The 18,199-nt window shown below is 57.3% G+C and overlaps 1 protein-coding gene across 2 annotated transcripts; it reads right to left on the reverse strand.

The window, feature by feature from the left end:
• Window positions 1–533: 533 nt before the first annotated feature.
• MRGPRF (MAS related GPR family member F) lies at window positions 534–9,800 on the reverse strand. Of its 2 annotated transcripts, none has more exons than XM_063693290.1 (3): window positions 8,610–9,800; window positions 5,991–6,094; window positions 534–2,397 (listed from the first exon to the last, which is right to left on the reverse strand). In XM_063693290.1, the coding sequence occupies exons 2-3, from the start codon at window positions 6,036–6,038 to the stop codon at window positions 1,414–1,416; spliced, it is 1,032 nt and encodes a 343-aa protein (XP_063549360.1). In that variant the 5' UTR covers window positions 6,039–6,094; window positions 8,610–9,800; the 3' UTR covers window positions 534–1,413. The 2 variants fall into 2 exon arrangements, with proteins under 2 accessions (XP_063549360.1, XP_004051733.1); XM_004051685.5 differs by having other exon boundaries at window positions 9,216–9,689.
• Window positions 9,801–18,199: the final 8,399 nt, after the last annotated feature.

Below are 18,199 nucleotides of genomic sequence, written 5' to 3' on the forward strand. Positions count from 1 at the left end.
AACCCTTCTAGCATGGCGCTGGCTAGGCTGTCATCTTGGGAGGGCTCCCAGCCTATCGCTGGGTTGTAGAGAGATGTCTGGGCACTGGGAGGCTGGCTCAGGGATCTCAAGACAGAGAGGGGCATCCTGAACGGGGGCAACAGGAGAGGCAGCAACCCACTCCATGGAGCCTCCGGTGGACACAGGCAGGACCATGGTGGCCAGCCCAGGGCCTGGCATGGAGGAGGTGAGAGCTGTGGCTCCCAGAGGCCGTGGGGGCCTCCGAGCTGAGAAGGGGCACTGGGATACGTTGGCACAGGACAGCCCGGCTGACCGCGGCTCCCTCTGGCAGGGAGTGCGCAAGCCACAGGAGCGGGAACACGGGTGTGTGCAGACCCAGCCCCAGGAGGAGGCCTGAGAGCAGAGGCAAAGAGCAAAGTGTGCGGGAGAGCTGGCGGGGGGTGCCACCCGTCCCGGGACTCTGTGCCCTTGGGCGTCCTCACTGTGGGAAACAGAGACCCAGGGTAGGACCGTGGGCATGAAGCCTTCCTGGCTGCAAGTTATAAAATGTTTATTGATATACATTTTGTCTTTTATAAAACTTCCGTTGGCCACATTGGGCCACTGTGCACCACAGTGCCAGTCCCCAGGTGGCCAGGGCGGAGCCAGTGTCCACTTTCGGGTGGGGGCTGGAGCCAAGAGGCTGTCCAGGAGCTGCCCAGTGGGTCCTCATGGCCTGCGGGATACCTCAAGTGCTCCCGGAGGCAGCCTAGGACTGGCTCGTCCCGGAGTCAGAAAAGGCAGGTCAACTACCCAAGGCGGCCAAAGGCCCTTCCTGTCTCCAGAGCCTTGACATAACCAGAAATCCCCCCATCAAAGTCACCAAATGACTCGACGGGGGGAAGGGAGGTTGTTTGCAGAAAGACTTAGCTACAAGACATGTGAACCAGAACTTTCTTCCAGACACCATTTCCTTCACATTTGCTCACTGATAATACCTTAAGAGGATCGAATCTCTGGAACAGCCCTGAATGGCAGGGATGAGGCTGCTGGCCTGGTGCTGGCTGGGACACAGTCAAGGAGGGCTGACCCAAGAGGCAGAGGTGGCTAGGCTGGGTGATGACCTCCTCTCTTTTACCAACCAGCCTAGGGCAAGGAGGGGCCCCACCACCTGGGGGCAACTTCTGTACAAGAGGTCTCTAGGGGAGCAGAATGGGTGGGGGAGCCTGGCAGGGGCCACAGGGTCTGTTTGCTGGTGGCTGCCCAGTCTCCCAGCCACCCCTGGAGTCCCCAGCCCAGGGAGAAGGAGGCCCGAGGAGAGGAAACAGATCTTTCTTCTCCTGTATGGACTCAGAAGCAGGTGCCCATTCCTGTCCCAAGGCGAAGGGTCTTGGAGGCCGCTTCCTGCCCCTGCCTCCTCCAGGCGCTGGAGTCTCAGGAGGCGTTCCCCGGGGGACACTGCATCTCCATGGTGACTGTGTTGGGCGTGCTGCCCCCGGCCTCCCCCAGCTCAGCGCCGTCCCGCAGGGCCCGCTGGAAGACCACCCTGAGCGGCTCCCACAGCCGCTGCGACTTGTCCCTCCCAGCCAGGAAGTAGACGATGGGCTTGGCGCTGCTGTTGATGCAGATGCACAGGTCAGTGACGTACTCGGGGAAGGGGGCCGGGATCTGGAAGACCCAGAAGAGGAACCAGTCGATCCCTAAGTAGATAGAGGACACCAGGAAGACGGAGACCATGGCCAGGATGACGTGGTTGAGCTTGGCAGAGCGCTGGCGCCGTCGGGCCCGGCACTCCACGTGCAGGATGAGGGCCAGGCAGGGCAGCACCATGAGCGGGCAGCAGAGCAGGAACAGGAGGATGCCCAGGAAGATGTCCATGTGCCTGCAGGCCGCGCCGGGGGCCCCGCGGCCCAGGAACACGCAGAAGTAGTTGTGCAGGCAGGTGACCAGGAGGGACAGGACCCACAGCAGGGCGCACACCACGGCCGACAGGCGCTTGGGCCGCCGGCGCCAGTACCAGGCGGGGAAGATGACCGAGGCGCAGCGCTCGGTGCTGACGGCCGGCAGGAGGCTCACGCCGGTAAGGAACATGCAGAGCCCCAGGACCCGGCACACGCTGCGGATGTAGTCGGCAAACGTGCCCAGGAAGCCCCCCGTGTTCAGGATGGAGAACACCGCCTTGCTGAAGAGGTAGCCCACATCGGCGCCGGCCAGGTGCAGGAAGTAGATGGAGAAGGGGTTCCTCTTGATGGAGAAGCCGAAAAACCAGAGGACCAGCCCGTTGCCCACCAGGCCACACAGGCAGAGGAGCAGGAAGATGTAGTTCATGACGGCCGGAGGCGGCAGCATCGCGATCTGCTCGATGGTCAGGAAGCCCCGGCTGTAGAGTTCCGGGGCCTCGCTCAGGCCGGGGCACATCTGCGCAGGTGCAGAGAGGGACACCTGTGATGCCGGCTGGCCCCCACCCACAGACCTGCATCTGGGGCCCAGCGTGGGGGAGGGGGGGTCCCAATGAGGGACTTGGGGCAGGGAGGGGGTCTGTAAGGCAGTGGCTGTGGAGCAGCTAACTGGCTGCAACTCTATCCTCAAACGCCCCTGACCTCACCTGATGTTAACTCTCCGTCCCAGAGTCTAGAGCTAGCAGCACAGAATGGTGCCTATAGGAGTAGAGGTAGCACCAGACAGTGCCCAGGAAGGGTGCCAGGCTGCCCACCGGTCAGAGTAGACTGTCCAAAAAACGTCCAAGTCGCACAAAAAACTGCAAAGCCTTTCCTTTTTTTTTTTTTTTTTTTTGAGACAGAGTCTCACTCTGTCACCAGGTTGTAGCGTGCAGTGGCACGATCTCGGCTCACTGCAACCTCTGCTCCCAGGTTCAAGCGATTCTCCTGCCTCAGCCTCCTGAGCAGCTGGGACTACAGGCACGTGGCACCATGCCCGGCTATTTTTTGTATTTTCAGTAGAGACGGGGCTTCGCCGTGTTGGCCAGGATGGTCTCGAACTCCTGACCTCAAGTGATCCACCTGCCTCCCAAAGTGCTGGGATTATAGACGTGAGTCACTGCGCCTGGCTGAGCCTTTCCATTTTTAAGAAGAGCAAAGAGACATGACTCGTAAACACAGTGTTAGAATCCTGGATTATACGCTGGATCTCAACAACTGCTGGAAAGGATATCGTTGGGACCACTGGGGAAATGTGAGTATGGACGGTGCAGAGATAATGGCATTGCATCGGTGTTGCAGCTTTTGAATGTGACAATGTACTGTGGCGACGCACATTTTCACTATGTGGCTACGGGAACGTCCTTGTTCTTAGAAGATACAGGCTATTTGGGCATCAAGGGCTTGGTGTCTGCAATTTACTTTTGTTTGTTTGTTTGTTTCTGAGACAGAGTCTTGCTTTGTCAGGCTAGAGTGCAGTGGCGCGATCTTGGCTCACTACAGCCTCCGCCTCCCAGGTTCAAGCAATTCTCCTGCCTCAGGCTCCCGAGTAGCTGGGACTACAGGCACGCACCGCCATGCCTGACTAATTTTTGTATTTTTAGTAGAGATGGGGTTTCACCATGTTGGCCAGACTGGTCTCGATCTCTTGACCTCAGGTGATCCGCCTATCCTGGCCTCCCAAAGTGCTGGGATTAGAGGCGTGAGCCACCGCACCCAGCCTTGCAATTTACTTTCAAATCATTCTGGGAAAAAAAGCGTATCTGCCAAGAGATAGAGAGAAAGCACTTGTGGTGAAGGATTAACGATGACTGAGCTGAGGTGAGGTATTGGTGGGCATTGTACTATTCTTGCAAAATCTTGCAATGTTTCAAAAAACACAAAACTATTTGAAGAAATAAAATCACTTGTAAGTTACATTTAAAAAAAAAAAAAAAAACGAGTGGATCTCGGCCTTCCCCGGAGCCGGACCCTGTCCTCTAGTGGGATGGGAGGTGGCTTCCTGATGAGTCAGGGTTGCCCCTGGGGTTTCCAGATTGTGGGAAAGTCCAGGGGGGTCCCTGGGGTGGAGGAGAGGCATCAGCTATTTATCAAGCTGCAGGGAAGCATTTCAATACTTTAACTGTTGGTGTGGCTGTAAGAGTGCATCCCAGCTGAGTATCTGTCCTGCCCTCAGGGTCTAGGCTTGTGTATAAATGCATGCAGGTGGGCTAGGTGCAAGGAACAGGTGAGAGGGAGCACAGTGGCAAATCTGAGAGCCCCTCTCTTGAGCGAAGCGGGCAGCCTGCTGTTCTCCAGCTGGTGGGGGCCAGGGATTGGGTGCACTGGAGTGGCTGATCGTCCTCCCCTGCTCCCTGGAGGAGCCTGAACTCTAGATTGGAATGTGGAACACCCGATCTTTAAATGTTAACATTTAAACACGCTGTGCGGGCCAAACAACCCATCTATCTACAGGCTGGCTCAGCTCTCCGGCAGTCCTCTCCGACCTTTCCTCCCAGAGGCAAAGGCTGCCTGCCCGGAGAACAGTCACTCCTCTTCCCACATCCAGCATCTCCCCCCAAAGGCTGGTTTCTGTTCCCACTGCTCAGGGCTCCCTAACAAAACAAAAGACAAGGTTATGAAGGCAGGATCCATTCTGCCACCTTCAGATGACTCCCAGCTCTGGCAGAAAGCTGGGTCCTGAGAGACTGTTCTCTGGGTTGGACACCCCGTTGCAAAGGGAGGGACCTCCTAGCCTGCTCAGGTCAAGGGGAATCTGAAAACAGGACTGAAGGTGTTGGCAAAACTCTGGGGAGACTCTGTGAGGTCAGGGCAAGCACTGTAAGGGGGCCCTGCTCCCTCCCTGCCATTCTCTAAATACATTTATCGGCTCAACCCCTGTCGGCCGGTCTGTTCGCCCCAAATCCCACTCCTTAGCTTCTCTTTCCTGTGGGTGACCTGGACACTCTTCTGGGCTGGGGAACTAGACCGTAGGATCTGGTGCCCAAACAGGCCCAAGAGGACCAGCTCAGGTGCTGGGAAAGAGCTGGGCTTCAGGGGGCTGGATGGAGGCGGTCAGCTTACTCAGTGCCTCTTGCATGCATGCACGCTGGAAAAAGTCTGCAATCCCCTCCTCGGAGTCAGAGGGGGAGGCAGGGTGAGTCACTGGGCGTGTAGCTGCCATGACCAGCCGCATACCGCCTTATAAAATGCCTGCTCTGGAGCCCGGCCCCACCCTGGGCTCTGCCTTTGCGCTGGGAGCTTCTGCAGACTGCCCCACCCCACCCACCAGTCCAACCTCTGCCTCCTGCGGCCGCCACTCCACAGCGGTCACTACAGGGAAGAGGGAGAGGGCCCAAGGCCCAAGGGCGTGGGGGTGAGATCCCGGGGGCTGGGCTGGAGTTGCCACTCTGCTCCTGACCCAGGGGCTGATCCCAGTCAAGTTACTACCTGGGTGTAAGCCTCAGTTTCCTCAAATGCAGAAGAGGATGGATAGGAATTCAAGAGATCCTTCCAAGTTGAGAGCGAAGGAAATCCCAGACTTTTCAAGGGATTCAGAGAAGTAGGGGACTAGGTTGGCTGAGGGCAGGAGGAGGGTCAGCCTGGAGGGGTTGTCAGAGTCTCAGGGTGGGTGACTCATGACTAATGGACCCTGGCCTGGGGCAACACTCTCGGGGTGGCCCAGGACCCCCTAGGCTCCATGGAGCACATGACATCAGGGCCACCTTGGAGTCAGCGTCCCAGGGCTTCCTGGCCCGCCTGGCTGTAGTAAGTAGCTGACTGCCCCACCTCTGCAGGGAAGAGATGAAACGAGACCTTGCAGGGATGCTACAAGGCGACCACAGTGTCAGCACAGTGAGGGACCTTGAGGTCCAGTCCTGGTGCTTGCCTCACTGATGAGGACAGGAGGGTAGGAGGGTCCAGGGAACTTGTGCCCGGCCACATAGCCCAGAGGAGCCCACTGCCCACGGTGGGTCCAGAGCTGGAAAGTGGGGCCAGGAAGGGGGGGATGGTGGAGGAGATGCTGGGCTGGGTCTGCCCCTCCCACCCACACCCGTCTGGGCAGGACCAGGGCCCTCCGCCTGTGGCATTTACCTTGTTCCTGTTGCCGGGATGGGCCTCCCAGGAGCAGTTTCCAGCCATCTCCAGGCCTGGCGCGTCTGGGCCCCTGCTGGCAGCTCACCAGTCTGCACACCCACCTGGCAGAAGCCCAGAGAGAGGGTGGATGAGGACAGCAGGGACCCCTCCCCTTCCTGGACCCCCGTGCCTAGGCCCCCAAGGCCTGTGGCTCTCAGCCATCACCTTAGAGGAAAGGCAATCACCCCACACCCTCAGCAGCAGAGGCATTGTGGGACTGTCCTGGTGAGATTCTGGAGGTCACCCCTGGGGCACGGCCCCCTCCTGCCTGTGGACTCCGTGTCAGCCCCACCGCAGCTCACTGGAAAAGAAGCCCTCTCCTTTTCCTCTTCTTGTGAGAGTTCTGGAGCCAGGCTGCTTTTGCAGACATACATTTACTTCCCCACACACATTTTTGGGGTACTTCCTTTGTGCCCTGCCTGGTGTGGGGACAGGGGTTTCCCAGCAATCAGTCCCAGAAGGAGGAGCAGGGGAAAAGGGATCATTCCTGGCAGGGGGGACCTGCTGGAGGAGGAGGGCTCTGGCTGAGCCGCAGTTTGTAACATGCTAAGGCATCTGGCCTTTCCCCTACATGTGCCTGGGAGGCAGGACAGCCCGGTCATCAGCATCACTGTCACCACCACTTACCCTGCCAGCCCGCCTACACCCATTATCTGGTTTGGTCCTCATGACCAGCTATGGGCCAGGTATCCTCACGCCCCTTTGATGGGCACTCCTGGGCTTAGAGGGCGAGGTCACCTGCCCAAAGGCACACCCCTAGCCACGCCATGCCCTGCAGCCTTGCATATTTGTGTTTCCAGCAGCTGCCGTAGGGAGGGACTGCTGGCATAGAGAGGGGAAGCTGCACCCACCCTAGGGCTGCCAATGGGAGGCCTGGGGTAGGGGGCGACCCTGCTGGAGGCCGGTCCACCTTGGCCGGCCAGACCTCATGGGTCTGCTTGCCTTGGGTCCTCTGGAATTGATCCCTGTCCCCCAACCCGAGCTTCCCCCCTTGGAGGAAGCTTCTCCCCGTGAAGTCCTGTGCCCCTTCCCCGCACGGAAGCACCTATTACTACTCCCTGCTGTACTGGGGGGTAAACTGAGGCTGTGAGCGGAGAAGGGCCTTGCTGGGCACAGCCCAGGTCGCAGGCTGCCGGGCCCCTCCTCTCCCAAGGGGAGAGCTAGGCAGCCCGCTCGGCTCAACTCCCCGGAAATTCTTTCCTCTGCGCCGCGCGGGTCCGCCCGGCCCCAGCCAGCCACGTGCCCCCGCCCGCCGCCCACTCCTCCCGCCCGGGGGCGGGCCGTACCCCTGGCCTCCGCGCCCACCATTGGCTGGAAGAGGTGGCCGTCTGCGCGTGTGGCCCGCCCCCTCTTTAACCCTTGGCCTCCCGGAGCTGGTGGCGCAAGTGTAGCCCCAGGGGCCGCTCCCAGGACCCTTCCCACCGAGTGGCCTGGCTCCCCTCGGCCCCGCGCAGCCAGACCGCGCCGCTCTGCGCCTTCAAAGGGCGTTTGCGGGCACCTGTGCCTGGCCTACGGGTGACTCAGCCTGAGGTCTTCGGGGTGTCCCAGGGTAGGGGCGCCTTGTGTGCCAGAGTGAGCCAGTGCGTTGTGATGTGTGTGCAGTGGGCTTGCAGATGGCTGGTGCTGCGACCTGTGTGTCTTTAGTCTCCCTCCTTGGACTCCAGTTGGGCCATTGTCCCATTGCCACAGACAGGCCGTAATTTCTCCATGCTCTGGGGCCTGTCTGAGCTTTCCTGCCCAGACCTATCACCTGCCCTCATCCTTCTGGGCGCCTGGTAAGAGCCCCCCAAGCTCTCTCCATTGCCCCTACTCTTTTTGGTGGCCCTTCTGGACACCCACCACCCCTAGGTCTGGGCCCCCAGCCTTGTTTCCAGAGATGTCCTGACTCACAGGAGCCTCACCCATTCACCCTGGCCAGGCTAGACCCCAGCCACACCAACTAGTGCCCCAAAGGCAGTGGGCTGGGCCCCCCCCCCCTACGCTGCAGGTAGGCATGCAGTGGGGGCCCCCAGCTCCCCTCTCTACCATCTGCATCCCTCCATTATGTGGGTGTCCCTGTGCATTTGTCCTTGTCCTGCCAGGGACAACCTGAAAAGCGATTTCACGCATGCACAGAAAGATCTAGAAGCCAGCGGACCGCAGATGGGCCATATTAAAGGACATGTGTGTGACACGTGGATGGGGCATGCGTGTCAGTTCATGTGTATGTGTGTTCCTCTGGGTGGGATCTGGGCTGCTGTGACAGAACTAGTTTCCACTGAAGCTGACCCAAAAAGCTGCCAGCACAGCTCACACCTGACCCTCCCCTCGGAGCAAGCCCAAGGGTGGCCTGGCCACCTGTCAGCCTCCTGCAGCCTTGCCCGCAGGAAGCTCCTCCTCTCCCTTCACCCCATCCCACCATGACCCAGCCCCGACGCCGCTGGGGCTGTCCCAGCCCCTCTCCTTAGCCGCTTGTGCCGCCATCAGAGGGGCCTGTCTCGCTCCCCCAGACACAGAGCCTCTGTTTTCCTCACTCTGGGCCTGGAGTCCCCTGCTTAACAGCTTGGATTGAAGAGGCTTGTCTGGTGGGACTGATACCTTGCAGATCATTCCAGGAGCCGCCTCCATCCAAGGCCAACAGCTTCATTAGGGCCGCTGCCCTGGGAGAAGGTGGGACTGCAGTTGCCCAACATCCTGTGGCTGCCCACACGGACACCCCGTGTGCACCCCAGGGCTGAGAGCAGGGGGAGCCATCTCCCTGTGTGTGGGACACTGCCTGCTGGGTGTTCCGTTCCAGCCCCTCTAGAATGCATGCTTGAATGGCCAGTGAGGCTGGGGGAGGGACCCAGAGGGAGCCCTCACCCCCAGCAGCACAGAGCAGGAGCTGAACAGTGGGGCTGGGGGTGAGGCCAGCTGGGAGGGGTCAGGTCCTGCCACAGAAGGGGGACTTTTAAAGTTCCTCCATGGCCCCGGAACCCTGGAGCCTCAGGAGTGGCAGGGGAGCTTCTCCAGTGAGTGACAGCCTCTCTGGGGTCTCAGGGCTCCCTTCCTGGGGCCTTAGGATTTCTGGGAGCTGCCTGCGCCGACAGCGTCCACCTCTCTGCCCCGACAGTGCCCGCGTCATTTTCCTTCCCTGCCTGGCCCTCACCCTGCAGCCCTGGTTGTTGGAACACCCTCCCCTGGACCCTGGGCCCCTGGAGCTACCTGCAGCTGTCCTGATCCGCCGAGGCCTCCTTTTGTGGAGGGCTCTTCCTGTGACTCCCGCCTCCGGCCGGCCGACCCACCGGGGCAGCAGGCCAGCGCCGAGCGCGGCCCGGAGCCTCGGAAAATACGAGCTCAGAGTAGAGCCCTCTCCTGCTGGAAGAGATGGCTTTGGAAGCAGAACCCGCCCCAAACCCAATTCCTGGCCCGGCAGGAGGGGGAGGGGGAGGGGAGTAGGAGGAGGGGCTGAGCAGGGATGAGGCTTCAGGAAGGAATGCCCCGCTCAGGAGCCCCCCCAGAGCCCCACCGGGAACTCATCTCTCCGCCTGGTGACGTCACGTTGGCCCGAGCACTGCAGCCTGAGTCCAGCTGTTCATCTCCCTCGCATTCTGCTGCTCGGCAAGGCTGCCCAGGAGAGGGAGCACCGGCTGTACACTTGCCTGGCGTCTTTGGTCTGCCCCCAGTGGGCATTTCGGAGCAGGCTGGCCCAGGAGGGACTAGTCCCCACCCCGTTGTTTTAATTTACTCAGGGGCTGATACAGAGCAGTGGGGGGCAGCAGGGCGAGGGCTCCATGGAGGGGCAGTGCAGAACTGGCAGAGGTGGTCAGCGCCGCCCAAGCGGCACCCCTCCCCCTTCCCACCCCGGACTCGGCCTGGGCCCCCTGGGGGCTTATGGAACCAGGAATTCCCTTTTCCCCAGCCCTAATAGCAATCAGATGGCGCAAGTGGAAAATCACGGCGCTCGGCGAGCAAGCTGGAAATTGGCGGGCTGTGGTGCCTGGTGCCTGCGCTGCTCAGCGGGAGGATGAGTCAGGCCCCCCTTCCCCATTGAGCCCCTGGAGGCGGGCGGTGGGCGGGGGGGGGGTCCTGGAACGCGTTCATGCCTGGGGCACTGAGCATTGGTAGGGGTGGGGGTGCAGAGTCGGGGGTGCGGGAGCCAGCAGGGTGGCCAGGAGGAGGGGGTGATGAGAAGGCTCCACTCCTACCCTGGGCCAACTTTCTCAGGGTCCAGGAAGCCCGAGGGAATTCTGAGCTTTCCCTGCAGGAGTGCAGTGCCCAGACTGGGAGAGATGTGCCTCTGTGGGCATCTTGAAGGGAAATGAGAAGCGGAGCTGCCCCTGCACCTGCGCTGGGAGCTGCCTGCCTCCTGCTTGTCCTGCCCATGTGCGAACCTCAGCATGGAAGAGGGACTCTTGCGCTGCTCCCTGCGCGGCTCGGCTGGCCTCCTGGGGTCCGTTTTTCGGGGATGGGGTGAGGAGGAACTCTGGGATCCTGGAGGCTCACGGGCCATGCCTGAGGCTGAGAGAGAGGCTGGAGGCAGCAGGCAGGGTGGTGACCCGTCCCCTCCTCTCCAGGGCAGCCAGCTGGGGCCCAGCTGGAACGCTTGTTTACATGGGGAGGCCGGGGGAGGCTGAATCCCGGCGAGTTCCAAGTGTAATTGCGTTTGGACACTTAAAAGGAATTGTGTGAAGTGGGCAGAGGCTCTGAAGTCCACCGCCTTATTTGGTATGGAAATCTGTTTCTCTCAAAATAAGCGAGAGGCGCTTGTAAACGGGAAGGTCGTCCTGGCCTGAGTTTGTGGAGTCCCCTTCCCGTGGGCTTGGTGTGTCCGGCTGCTCTGGTGCAGTACCGCAGACCAGGGGCTTATCGGAGCAGGCGTTTGTTTCCCACGGCTCCGGGGGCTGGAAGGCCAAGATCAAGGCACCCACAGATTCAGCGTCTGGTGAGGACCCAGCCTCTCACTGAGTCCCCATGTGGTGACCCCTTTCAGGCAGGCGAAGGAGCTCGATGGGGCCTCTTTTACTCGGGCATTAATGCCATTATGAGGCCCCACCCTCATAACCTGCTCATCTCCCAAACACACCACCTCACACAGGAGATTAGATGTCAACATATGAATTCAGGGCAGTGGGGCAGCAGGGCAGGGGGTGGGGTCACAAACATGCAGTCTCTAGCAGCCACCCTGGGGGTCTCTCCCCACCCCCTGGGGGAGTGGTGGGCTGTGTGTGTGGGGTGGTGCCCAGAGGCCCAGTGCAAGGAGTTCCCGTGCTGCCTCCAGGCTTGGGTGACCGTGGACAGTTTGCTTCCCACTGGGGACCTTGGTTTCCTCAGCTGTCAGATGGGAGAAGATAATGACCCACAGGGTTACAGCAAGGAGGGATTGGATGCCGGGAGGAGCTGGGAGAAAGAGCTCTTCATGCACCTCAGCAACGCCGCTCCCTGCTCCAGGTGTCCCGCTGGTGCCATTCCCTCCCTGCAAGGCTCAGGGCTCTGGCTGATGCTGAGAATGGGGCATGGTCCCTGCTCGTCCAGCCTTCACTTTCTAAACAGCCACCACCTGCCGTCAGGAGTCCTCCCGTGCCCCTCCCAGTAGAACTTTGTTTTTAATCATCCCTTGCCAAGGGCCTCATGGTCCTATGCCTCTCCCCATGTCCCCTCCTGAGGGTGCAGGCCTGGACCCTCCTCTGTTGGGGGGATCCTTGGGGGAAGGAGGTCGGTTCTGGACAGAGATGTCTCTCTGCCAGGTGCTTCTGTGGCCTATGGTTGTCCTGCTGCTCCCTGGACGAGGGGGTGGGTGTGGACCAGCCCTCGTGGCCCCTCTGCAGCCAGCACCATCCTCAGTAAAGACTACAGGTATTTCCTGAGCACCTGCTGGGTGCCAAGCACTGTGCTCTGTGCTGATGAATAGGACAGGCAAGGTCCCTGCTCTCCGGGAGCTGATGTCCAACAGAGAGGCAGACCAGGTCAAAGGAAACACAGTAAAATGCACCTGCGATGAAGAAGGCGTGCAGGGCCATTCGGCTGGTGTGGTGGCTCACGCCTGTAATCCTAGCACTTTGGGAGGCTGAGGCAGGTGGATTGACTGAGCTCAGGAGTTCCAGACCAGCCTGGCCAACATTGTGAAACTCCATTTATACTAAAAATACAAAAAATTAGCTGGGCATGGTGGCACACACCTGTAGTCCCAGCTACTTGGGAGGCTGAGGCATAAGAATCACTTGAACCCAGGAGGTGGAGGTTGCAGTGAGCTGAGATCACGCCACTGCAGCACCCCAGCCTGGGTGAGACAGCGAGACTCTGTCTAAATAAAAAAGGTTGAACCAAGGCCTAGCTGTCTTTCCTAATAGTGAAAGGGACCCCTCTCCTTCTGCTCTGTTCCCCTCCTCCACTAGGCTGGGCCTTTCTGTGCTGGAAGGTGCATCTTGGGAATCTTGGCAAAAGTCCACATTATCCTCTGTCCTGCATGTGGTAGACCATTGATTTGTTAATTTGTCCATCTTTCCCTCTATCCACTTACTCATCTACCCACTCAACTACCCATCTACTTGCTCATCCATCCATCCATCCATCCATCCATCCATCCTCCCATCCATCCATCCACCCACCAGACCATCCATCCATCCATCCATCCATCCATCCATCCATCCATTCACCCACCAAACCATCTATCCATCCATCCATCCACCTACAAGACCATCCATCCATCCATCCATCCATCCATCCATCCATCCACCCACCAAACCATCCATCCATCCATCCATCCACCCACTCACCAGACCGTCCATCCATCCATCTACCCATCCATCCATCCATCCATCCACCCACCCACCAGACCATCCATCCATCCATCTATCCATCCATCCATCCATCCATCCATCCATCCATCCATCCATCCATCCACCAAACCGTCCATCCATCCATCCGTCCATCCATCCATCCATCCATCCACCCACCCATCCATCCATCAATCCATCCATCCATTCATCGATCTAGCCATCCACCCACCCACTCACCCATTCACTCATCCATTCATTCTTACCTTAATTCAACGCATTTGTACTGAACACCAGCAATGTTGGTGCTAGGAAAAGAATTGTGGAAGAACCAGACATGGGGCATGGGGAGCAGGTGATAAATAGAAAAAACTGAACACAAGAACTCCAACCTGTGATTAGTGCATTGAGAAAACCAAACAGGCATAGTGGCAGAAACTTAGGTGGTAGGCAGGGAGGGATGGGAGGTGAGCTGAATAATGGCCCCTAAAGATGTTGACGTCCTAATCCCCAGATCCTGAGAACATGTGACTTTACACCTGGCCAAAGGGACTTTGCAGTTGGGATGGAGAGAAGGCTCTTGAGATGGGAGCATCATTGTGGATTATCCAGGTGGGCCGCATGTCATTGCATGGGTCCTTGTAAGAAGGAGACAGGAGATCAGAATGAGTAGTGGGCCATGTGTTGATGTGAGGAAGGGGCCACCAGCCAAAGAATGCAGGCTGCCTCTAGAAACTGGAGAGGACAAGGAAACAAGCTGTCCCCTAGAGCCTCCAGAAGGAACCAGCCCTGCCAACACCTTGACTTTAGGCCTCTGATTTCTGGAACTCTTACTAGAATACGTTTGTGTTGTTTAAGCCACTAAGTTTGTGTCATTTGTTACAGAAGCCACAAGAAACTAATCCAGGGGGATGGCCAGGCCTGATTAGCTGGGGTGGGGCTGGAGGCTCCTCTACAGAGATGATGCTTACACTGAGACCTGAAGGAGAAGGAGGAGGTGGCTGCTTACGCAACCCACAGGAAAGTGTTCCAGGATCAAGAACAGCAGGTGCAAAGGCCCCGTGATGGAAAGGATTGGTGCACTAGGAGAACAAAGGGGGTGGCTGCAGGGCAGGAGGGGAGGGTGCATGTGCAGGCTGGGCAGGAGGGTAGGGCCTTGAGGCACCCTACAGGCCCCTGTAAGTCCAGGCACAGAGCTGCTGCCTTGAGCCCTGAGGTCTGGACATTCCAGTTTCCCATCTTTCCAATGTGGGATTCTCTGCCTTTTCCGATTCCCCACTTCCCTGATGCCAGATACTGCCTGACTGTGTCCATCTCTCCCCCGTCCCCTGGGCCACCTCCCTGCTGAGACCCCTCGCTGGTGCCTCCCAGGTGCATTCTCCTCGCTGCCCCCAGCAGAGTCCTTCCCACACACCCAGCTCCTTGGTGTGGTGCCTGCCCATGGGTGGGTGGTGCACCCACTGGCATCCCTCCTCTGCCCTGTCCACCTCAACTTCCAGGGCAGCCTGGACACCAGGTTTGGTCCACCTCGTCCACACTCGCCTGCTTCTGTCCCGCCTTAAGCGGATCCGTGATGTCCCGTCATTAGACTTTCAATTTCAGCACAGGACTGAATAACTAACCTTCAAAAAGTTTGCAGTAGCCTTGTCACTCCTAAAAATAACAAATAATTCCTTAAACATCATTCAACATCCAATCAGTGTTTGCACACTTTTTTTACAGCTCTGCATGTGTGTCACAAGCTAAACAAGGCCCGTGAGTGGATGTGCTTCTTTTTGGGGTTGGGGAGAGATGGTGTCTCACTCTATTGCCCAGGCTGGAGTGCAGTGGCAAGATCTTGGCTCACTGTGTCTCCTGGGTTCAAGCGATTCTTCTGCCTCAGACTCTTGAGTAGCTGGGACTACAGGCAGTGCCACCACGCCTGGCTAATATTTGTATTTTTAGTGGAGACGGGGTTTCACCATGTTGGTGAGGCTGGTCTCAAACTCTTGACCTCATGTGATCCCCCCACCTCGGCCTCTCAAAGTGCTGGGATTACAGGTGTGAGACACCATGCCCTGCCTGATGTGCTCCTTTTAATGACAGGTTTCCCACAGCATCTCCCTGTCCCTCTTCCTCAGTCTCTCTCCCTCCTGCCCTCCTCCTCCCCCCGCCCTGACTTGGGTCAAGAAACAGACACATCACACTATCAGGGAAATAGGGGTTCACACGTGGCGTGGGCAGGTCCGAGGCATGCGAGTCTGGAAGGCTGTAGTCAGAGAATCAGAGGAACGCTCACTGGGACTTTGGCCAGCCCCTGTGTGGGTACTGGAGCTGGAAGAGCTTGGGAAGCTGCCCCGTGTGGCTGCCACAAGCCTGAAGGAAGAGCTCGTGGGGAGGTCTGTGAAGCCACTGCATCTGGGCGCCATGGCCTCCTGGGAATCACGGGTCCCAACTGACTCACCTTCCAAACCTCACCATGAACCCTTCTCATTGAGAAACTCTCACCCAGCATCTATCATGGAAGGGACTCGGGGAACAGTTTCCAGCCATAGGAGGAGGTGATGGGACTGAGAGGCCATCCAGGTCCAGCACACTCCAATTGTCAATTTGCCATGCGGATACTCTTTTAACGAGACTTAACCTTTTAGTGGGGAGGTGCAAGGAGTTTATTTTGGGGGGTGACCCCAAGAAACGTTACAGGGAAGGAAAAGAGTTCTGAGAATTCTCTCTCACTTTGCTTTGAGGGGTCTTGTCTTCAGCTTACCACTGCCCTTGCCTTCTTTGTGGATTATTGTGGCAACAGACACGTGCAAACCCTAGGTAGGTCCTCAGCGAGGGTGGCTTGGGCAGCCAGAGACAGGCTGAGAGCAGCTGCCAGGATGGCTGTTGGACCCTCAGGGGCCTGGCGGGAAGTTCACTCCTGCTTTGGGGCAGCAAGAGAGAGGGAAACAGGAGTTGAAGTTGCGCTGAACACTGAGATCACATGCGGGCTTTCCTTCTGGGCCTGCCACTGGTAGGCAAACAAAACTCAAATATGTCTTCAAACCCAATCAAACTTCGTCACAGTTTCCCCTGAGACTGGTGCAAAACTAATACAAAACTCTTTGCTTTCTCAAGTCTGAGAGATCTGGGGTCTTCTGTTTGGGAGAGACCATGTTTCCCAAACTTTTTATCAGAAGCAGCTATTTCCAGACAAAACTTCTGATTGTTCAGCCTCGAATGCATCTCTTGAATCTGGAATTTTCCCAAGGCTTGATTCCACGGGATGGCTGAACAGATGACACTGACTGGGGGATGGGTGTAGGTGTGTTGGTGTGCATATTTCAAGTCACTTTTGCTTCTTTAAAAATATTTAATTCCAGGATCATTTTTTAAAATTGTGATAAATTGTGCATAGTATGAAATTTATCTTTAGCCATTTATATATTTTTTTCTTTAGCTGGAGTCTAGTTCTGTTGCCCAGGCTGGAGTGCAGTGGCACGATCTCGGCTCACTGCACCTTCCGCCTCCCGGGTTCCAGTGTTTCTCCTGCCTCAGTCTCCTGTGCAGCCGGGATTACAGGCACGCACCACCGCACCCAGCTAATTTTTGTATTTTTAGTAGAGACAGGGGGTTTCACCATGTTGGCCAGGCTGGTCTCAAACTCCTGACCTCAGGTGATCCACCTGCCTCGGCCTCCCAAAGTGCTGAGATTACTGCGCCCGTCCCCATTTGTCCCTTGATCCACATCTGGGTCATGTCCATCTCTGTCCTTCCTAAGCCACACCTGCCTTGCACATTCTGTAACTTCAGTGCTAGGTATAGGGCTGACAGCTATGAACACACATCAGATAGACTAGGAATGGGAGGGAGGGAAAGGAAAAAGAACTCAGTAATATATACCATGTACACATACCGAAGCAGGGGTGAGAGCACACGCAACCACCGCAAACCTTGTTCCCGTGATAAGGAACAGATAAGGCCTCTTTTCCCCGGCATGTTCCACGCTGCCTTTGCCCACCCGCCATCTCAGCTTGTCACTGTTCTTGGCCTGGTGGGGCAATCCAGGCCTTCATTTTTTTTTTTTTTTTTGAGATGGAGTCTCACTCTGTCATCCAGGCTGGAGTGCAGCGGCATGACCTTGGGTCACTGCAAGCTCCGCCTCCCGGGTTCAAGCGATTCTCCTGCCTCAGACTCCCGAGTAGCTGGAACTACAGGCATGTGCCACCACACCTGGCTGATTTTTTGTATTTTTAGTAGAGTAGGGTTTCACAGTGTCAGCCAGGATGCAGGCCTTCATTCTCAAAGGATCTGTGCCCTGGGTGGGGCTACCTCTTTTGCATTGCTGTAGTTTCCTATGACTTTTTACCATGGGACACCAGAGTGCTACGGGATACGTCAGAGAATCTCCTGGATTCTAGGCATGGGTCTCCCATTTCCATCATAGCAACCCATGAGGGCCAGCCACCTCAGCCGGTGCCGTGACCCCCTCTGTGCTGGTGGGCTCAGGGGTTGATGGTTCAGAGCCTACACTTCATCCTGTAGTCCCACAACATGTCATCACCTGCCATGAAAAGGTCATTCCTGTGTCCAAAAACTGCTCCTTGCTTAGGATGATGGGGAACTTGGCAAGACAGAGAATTCAGTGGGTACAAGCCTACGGGTCCATTGCATTTGTGGAAAACTAAGTTTCTTGATCAGAAGCAATGCGTGGGGAATACATTAATGATCTGTAAGGTCCCATACGCCCACGGATGGTGGTTCTGGCAGAAGCATTGTAGGCAAGGAAGACAAATCCATATTCAAAACAAGTGATTGGACGGGTGCGGTGGCTCACGCCTGTAATCCCAGCACTTTGGAAGGCCAAGGCAGGCGGATCACAACGTCAGGAGTTTGAGACCAGCCTGACCAACATGATGAAACCCCGTCTCTACTAAAAATACAAAAAAGATTAGCCGGGCGTGGTGATGCGCTCCTGTAATCCCAGCTACCAGCCTGAGTGACAGAGCAAGACTTTGTCTCAAAAACAAAACGAAACAAAACAAAAAACCAAGTGATTATTCCAGGAAAAACAAATCTCTGCCCTTTCCACAGTGGAATCAGTCCAAAGAAATCAACCTGCCACGCACGAGGTGGCTGGCTGTCCCCTGGGAAATGATGTCCCATCATGGGCCTGTAGGATCTCAACAGTGATTGTAGATGGTCAACCTTGGCCAGGGGAAGCTCACATGGCTGAGCTCATGGGAAACCAGGTGGCCAGAGAAACAGGCTGAGTGTCATCCTCGGAATAGGTCATCCGGTCCACCTGTTTAGTGAGAGCCGTCTCTGGGAGGCTGACCGTTGGCCAGTATTTACATGGGACACAAAGAGCTATCTGCCCCCCTTATGCCCATTAAAAGGGATTCGCCTTCATGCCTCTTCCCGAGACCTTGGATTAATTGTCCAATAGTGTTCCTTCCAAGCTCCGGAGCG

Source organism: Gorilla gorilla, chromosome 9, assembly GCF_029281585.2.
Source record: "Gorilla gorilla gorilla isolate KB3781 chromosome 9, NHGRI_mGorGor1-v2.1_pri, whole genome shotgun sequence".
NCBI classification, from domain to species: domain Eukaryota; kingdom Metazoa; phylum Chordata; class Mammalia; order Primates; family Hominidae; genus Gorilla; species Gorilla gorilla.

Bases quoted from the DNA above. Each gene is read 5' to 3' on its own strand.
- MRGPRF (XM_063693290.1), bottom strand. From the start codon at position 6,038: ATGGCTGGAAACTGCTCCTGGGAGGCCCATCCCGGCAACAGGAACAAG. The intron at 2,398-5,990 runs GTAAATGCCACA...GCACCTGCGCAG, and splicing joins ATCCCGGCAACAGGAACAAG to ATGTGCCCCGGCCTGAGCGA.